General features: G+C 37.5%; 1 protein-coding gene across 1 annotated transcript in view; it reads right to left on the bottom strand.

The window, feature by feature from the left end:
• Positions 1-6907, bottom strand: part of LOC111636939 (nuclear receptor-binding protein-like) — a 134849-nt gene that overhangs the window by 61009 nt on the left and 66933 nt on the right. The window contains exon 7 of the mRNA XM_023382326.1: positions 6746-6838. Within this exon, the coding sequence (XP_023238094.1) occupies positions 6746-6838 (93 nt within the window). The remainder of the gene's footprint in view (positions 1-6745; positions 6839-6907) is intronic.

A 6907-nucleotide genomic window follows, 5' to 3' on the forward strand; every position in this document is an offset into this window, starting at 1 on the left:
ACAACAATTGGTCACATGACCATTCTCCCACGACGAAACTATAAAAGCCATTTGCTTCCCCCTCTCGGGGGAGTCGTTCATCCGACGTCACTTTAATACTGTGTCCTACGAATATTATGTCCGACTGATATACTGTGTCCTATCGATATTGTGTCCTGCAAAATTATTATCCTTATCCTACCAACCCGTTGGATATCATAACCTTTTCCCTCAAGAATATTTAAAGACATAAAGAGGTATGGAACAAATTTTTGTGAACTCTCTCTCGGTTCTTCGCGTTTCAGGGACTCAGATTTTTCCCTTTGAAATTAGTTATTGTATCTATGTAGCTAATAAATCGTTGTTATCCTGTTAAATTGGTGTCCTCGTATGCTCGTATATCGCCTGTCGTCTTACCGACGCACTCCTCCCTCCGCCACTCGACCCGAAACATTAAAGCCCGTTACAGCGGGAAAAATAATCCTTCCATCCATCCTGATAGTGAAAGGGTTTAACAACCTGTTGCCGGATAGGGAGACCTACACCCTCCCCGGCGGTTCGCATATTGGTTTGCAGGAGTGGGGTTTCGACTTCCTCGGAACTTTGGTAAGGTGACGGAGAAAGGCCATATACGAGTAACACGGTCGATTCAACTTAAGTTAGATATTACTTTCCTACAGTAGGGACGTTAAGTATAAATTAGAAGATAAAATGGAGCGCGATCTGCAACCTCAACCTGCGGCTGGCCCAGGCAACCCAAACCCAAATCCGACGCCGAATCCCATCACATTGGGAGGTCTAGGCGGGATTATACCACTGTTACCCGTTTTTTCTGGAGAGGCAGGAGGCACCAGGGTAACAGACTTTTTCGATTCGTTGGCGGACGTAACCAAAGTAGCCGCCTGGTCCAAGTCTCAGATGCTAGCGATAGCTAAGTTGAAGCTTACGGGAATAGCCCAAGAATTTGTACGAAAGGACCATAGAATTAAAACGGTCGACGAATTCGACGAATTTAAATGTCTAATGATCGAGCGATTCGATCGAGAACCTTTTCCTTTTAGATTAAATAAATTTTACACATGTGTTCAGAAACGGGAGGAAGATGTGCAGGCGTATGCCGCTCGTCTGCAGTCTTTGGCTATGGAAATAGTAATTACGCCAGAACCGGATGCAAATGAAGAAGAAACCGCGATTATTCAAAGGGTTCAAGCTAAAGAGCTCGATGAGCAACTGAAGGCTCAATTTTTAAACGGGATCGACATAAACATACGACAACGGACGATGTCCCGGGAGCCTGCTACATTCGACGATGCGCTAAAGGCCGCTATTAGCGAGGAGATGATAGAAAACATCACGGCACGTCCGCGGGGAATCATGCGAACCGTGTGAGAAGGAGACCGGTCAACAACTTCCTCTCCTTCATTCAATGATCTACAACAACTAACGGCAGCGATGAACGAGCTGAAAACGCGTATAGACGGTTTAACCAGAGCCTCCCCTCGGATCACTTCTAGAAATGCGCAAGCCAATCAAAATCAGCGCGGAAATTTTTCCAATCGATCCTATAACACTCCGAATTTTAGACGCAATGAATATCGGTCGTATAATCGACCTAACCAATCGAATAATCGATTTAACGAAAATCGGACACAAAATTTTCCTGATTGCCGAGAGAATAATAATAATAATAATAATAATCGAGGCACACGCCCACGCAACGACTCCCCACAGCAAAGTGACACAAGTCCTGAACAAAATCAGGTCCGCTTCCGTGCGCAACCTTCAGAACCAACGAAAAACCGTTGGAAAGGCAATGTGCAAAGTATCAAAGGTCGACGACCTCAATTTGAGCTTAGAAGCGATACTACCTTATCGTATCCTATAAATAAGCCAAAGCGAAGATCTCCTATATATCACCATCGGCGGATCTATAAACAGGAACAAAATCGAAACTCTTTTCCTATATTTAACACTAAATATACAACGTCTCCAAATGAGACTATGTTTGATTATCCTACCGATGAGAATGAGACAAGGTGGAAAGGCAGAATAGGGTCCACCCGAACAGTTGAAACCCAAAATCCTATTATACAAATTTATATTAACAATATCCCAGTGAAGGTACGAGTCGATCCTAGAATGGATATTACACTCCTATCAAAGAATTTGCCAAACAGATTGAGAAAAAAGGCTTACGTTAAGTTTGGACAGAGACAAAAATTGGGACCCATCCTGGGGAAACCCGTTACCTCGATAGGCACAGCATACCCTCCGTGAAATTAAGGGGGAGAAAATTTCAAATGCGATGTGCTGTCGTGGGAGATGAGACTATGGCCCCATGTGACGGAATTGTAGAAAATGACTTTATTCATGAGGTGCACGTAACATTCGATTTTGCGAATAGACAGATGCTATTATCCGATGGTAAAGTTATCCATTTTTGCACACCCTTACGGCCGCGCCAAAGGAAGAGAGGGCAGAACCCCGTAAATAAATGGGAGAAATTTCAAGACTATTCAAACATCTGTTCTGATCGAAGTGAAATAAAAACCGGAGAGACCCGGACGAGGACACGGAAGAAAAGACCAAAATGGAGATTACGAGAGAGAAAAATCAAACGACTTAGAACCCAGCAAGATAGCACGGACTTTACCCTCGAATCACCTATCGAAACTTCGGAAGAAGAACCACCATTGATTAGCGATCCTTGGGATAAATCTATTTTGTCATCCATCCTTCCTCCATTACCGGAAGAACATATGGAAAGTAAAATGGAGAGTGATAAACTTAAAATAGAAAGCGAAGAATCGGAACCGGAAGGAAAACTAGAAATAACTCCTCCATATATAATCCGACGCCAAGGAGCAAGTCCAACTCCATCGATGTCTCGACCTACTCGTAATCACTTTTCACGATTTACTTCACCTACTTCTAGTCGATCATTCTCACCGTAGGCCTAGAAATTGAGTTGTAGCATATTAATAGGGCCTTAATTGTATGAAAAAATAGAGGTCATATAAAATATAGGAGAGGTGTTCCAATTAAATCCATTTCCTTATTTTTGGCATTAATAATGATATTACCCTGTTTCAGTGGGAAAGAACCTTAAATGGCGTAACGAAGGAATTCTTCATTTACTGCGCTCTCAAACAACTCTATTAAATAATACCCTAAATATAAGCAAACATAATAGACATCAGATATATATATTATTTAAACGACAAGAATATTTTGGAGAGGTCATGAATTTGTACCAATATAACCTAGTCTTTGATATAAGTTTACGAACAATCAAATTCTCAGTCCAAGAATTGCATTTCCAATTAGTAGAACTACGAGAAGCAATTGATATTTTAGAACAGGGTCGATTAAGCACCTACTTTATCTCACGGGAAATTATGTTACGAACTCTATGAGACATCCAACTCCAACTTCCGGAAGGCTACGCAATGATCGAACCCATCAAGCCAGATACATTGTTTAAATATTACCAATGGATAACTACCATTGCTGTAGCTTTACCTGGGAAACTACGAATTTTCGCCAAAATTCCCTAAATCACTCCTAGTGGATATTTTGATATGTACGAAATTGTCAAATTTCCAACATACATCCCTACATTAAAAACCTTTTTCCAATTTAAGCCAGAATATCCTATTATTGCTCTGTCTATGGATAGACAATCGTATATGTTGCTCCAACGATTCGAACTCACTATGTGCAAGATAGACCACTTTCCTATTTGTTCATTAAACGTTCCCATACAACGATTCCCTCAACGAAGTTGTGAGTATGCTCTGTTTAATGGAATCGAAACCCAAGTTAAAGACCTCTGTACTCGACAAATCGTCGCAAGATATGCTCCTATCTTTAAGAGAATAGATGAACAAGGAACCTGGATTTATTCCACATCTGAATCTCTCACCTTAACTATCCGATGTCCTACTAGACCTCAGAAATCACCTTATATATCTACAACCCACAAATTAAATTATACCGGGATGATTAATCTACCAAATGCATGTACAGGTTACCTACCAGGAATCATTCTCACCTCACACTTTCAAAGACAATCAACCTTACAACTTGAGATAGCACACAAACTTATTGTTCAAAGCTATTAAGGCCTCGCTTCACACTCGACAACCACCATTTTATTTTTTTTTAAATTTTTCCAGTTTTCCGGCGTTCGAATTTATAAACGGAACCTTTCTCATATTTTAAAAATTTTCCTAGATTTATATATATATATATATATATATCCTAAATTTAGAATTTTAAATCCGAGAGAGAGTAAAAATAAATATATATGTAACCTCCATATACCTCTAGAAGAAACTCCGTGACAATTTTACCATTATTATTAACTTTTATTAATGTTTTAATCAAAGAAAAGTGCTATTTTTACCTCTTAAAGCTGAAGACGTCCAACGCACGTGACTCAACCATTCTAACACTTCTAAGTGCCAATCAACCCATCGCACAAGAAGTTCTAACCTGATCGCCACTACAAAATAACAACAATTTACTTCCTTATAGTCCAGAATCAGCTTGAAAGTGTTATTTCGCCGACAAAACAACATCGTGCACACAAAAATCCAGCTGACGAAACCAAGAACTCCAAGAAAAAGGACCATCTCAATCCTAACGAACTTTGACCAGTACCTTCCTATCCAGGTCAACGGGAACTTCAACTGACCAATCAACCACTCCAGCTCGAAGACACCAGTCCTCTCACCCCTAGTAATAAATATTGTCGCGAATGACACGTGCCGGGATTTATTTGTATAATCAAAGTGTTACATTTCACCTCAGATTCTTTTATCGCTTTTATTTGTCAACACGACCTTTTAATGTAACCGAACGAATTTTTTTCGGTGCAAAAAAGAAGAGAGAGAGAAAAAAAAAGAGAGCAAAAGGTCATTTGAACCATTCTCTATGTAAACATACCTCTATCCAGACAAAACAATCCAAAGGTTTAAAATCACACTACTAAGTGAGATTTTAAAGAAAACAGGGAGTGAATGTGAAATCCGGAATTTTTGCCCACTATTTGTCGATTAATTGTCCCGTATTTGCTTAAAATCTAATTAAATTTTCCTTTAACTTAAAGTGAAACCTAACGAAAAAAAAACCCTTTTCGTTTATGTTCGACATAAACATCCGTTCAATTCGAAACTAATCCCACATTCCAACTGCTAAGTTAATAGTTAGCATGGTCCCGGGAACCACTCTGACCCATCTGTGTACCTTTTACCTCACAACAATTGGTCACATGACCATTCTCCCACGCCGAACTTATAAAAACCCCTTCCTTCCCCTTCTCGGAGGAGTCGTTCATCCGCCGTCACTTTTACAACTGTGTCCTACGAATATTGTGTCCTATTAATATACTGTGTCCTATCGATATTGTGTCCTGAAGAAAAATTATTATCCTTATCCTACCAACCCGTTGGATATCAAAACCTTTTTCCTTAGGAATATTCAAAACCATAAAGAGGTATGGAACAAATTTTTGTGAACTCTCTCTCGGTTCTTCCCGTTTCAGGGACTCAGATTTTTCCCTTTGAAATTAGTTATTGTATCTATGTAGTTAATAAATCGTTGTTATCCTGTTAAATTGGTGTCCTCGTTTGCTCGTATATCGCCTGTCGTCTTACCGACGCACTCCTCCCTCCGCCACTCGACCCGAAACATTAAAGCCCGTTACAGCAGGAAAAAGAATCCTTCCATCCATCCTGACAGTGAAAGGGTTTAACAACCTGTTGCCGGATCGGGAGGCCTACACCCTCCCCGGCGGTTCACACTTGCTTGCCCACCCCTGTACTATGGTAATGTAATGATGAATGCATTGTCATGGAAATATTAAGAAACTTGACAAAGATACACAGAAAGTCAGGTCAAATTTCTTAATGCTTTCTAATGTTTTCCATGATGAAGTATTCATTTTTACATTATCAAAGTTACAGCTTATTATATGTAATTCTTGAAGATAAGTATTAGCCTAAACAGATTTGAAATTTTGTTTATATACTTTATACACTTTCCTAAATAAAAATCTTTTGGAAATAATAATTTTAAATTACTATAGTTTTGAAAGCTAATATTTTCTCTTAAATTTCTTGAATACACTTCTTTAAAAATAATATAAAAAAAAAACTAATAAAATTGTTCAGCTGAATATACAGCATGTTCTATCTTTGATGTACATAATTGGTCCTATTTTGAAATTTATTTTACATAATCTCTAGATTTTCCACTAATCTAATTTTATTCTATCTGAATAAGCAAAAAATATAATATTATGATAAGGAGAGATCATCACTTTTTATTATCTAGAACTGTCACAACTGCTATAAAAAAGAATAAAATGCATTGTATGTGAATGAAGCAAAGGTTACAAATTTTTTAATGTTAAGCTTACTGCTTGTTTAAAAACAGAATAATCTCATATCTGAATTATCTTTGTAGTTCTTACTGATGCAAGATACAGTAGAAAAAAAAAATCTTAGTGAACAATTTTGTGAAAATGGGAACATTGATTTTTGTAACTGGATAACTCAGATTAAAGCACCAACAATTTATTAAAACTAAAAAACTAAAGCTTTTCTTCTGGAAAATTTAATGTTTTAAATGAAAATTAAAATATCAATAAATTTTTAAAATATGTTATGACTTATTTCAAATATTATTCTATAAAGAATATTAAATACTAATATAATTGAAAAATTTATGTAAACAAGAACATAATAATCACAAAACTCACATGATTTACTTCCAAATTCTGGTGCAATACAATGAACATTCATAAGATTATCACGACAAGTTTTTACATGACGATGAATTGCATCTGGAGCAACTAAAATATGATTTGAAAGATATAATAGCTATTTTATCAATTAAATATATTAAAAACTATATATATAGG

The sequence above is a fragment of the Centruroides sculpturatus genome, unplaced genomic scaffold (genome assembly GCF_000671375.1).
Source record: "Centruroides sculpturatus isolate CEXI.00-Female unplaced genomic scaffold, Cexi_2.0 scaffold128, whole genome shotgun sequence".
Classification (NCBI taxonomy): Eukaryota; Metazoa; Arthropoda; class Arachnida; order Scorpiones; family Buthidae; genus Centruroides; species Centruroides sculpturatus.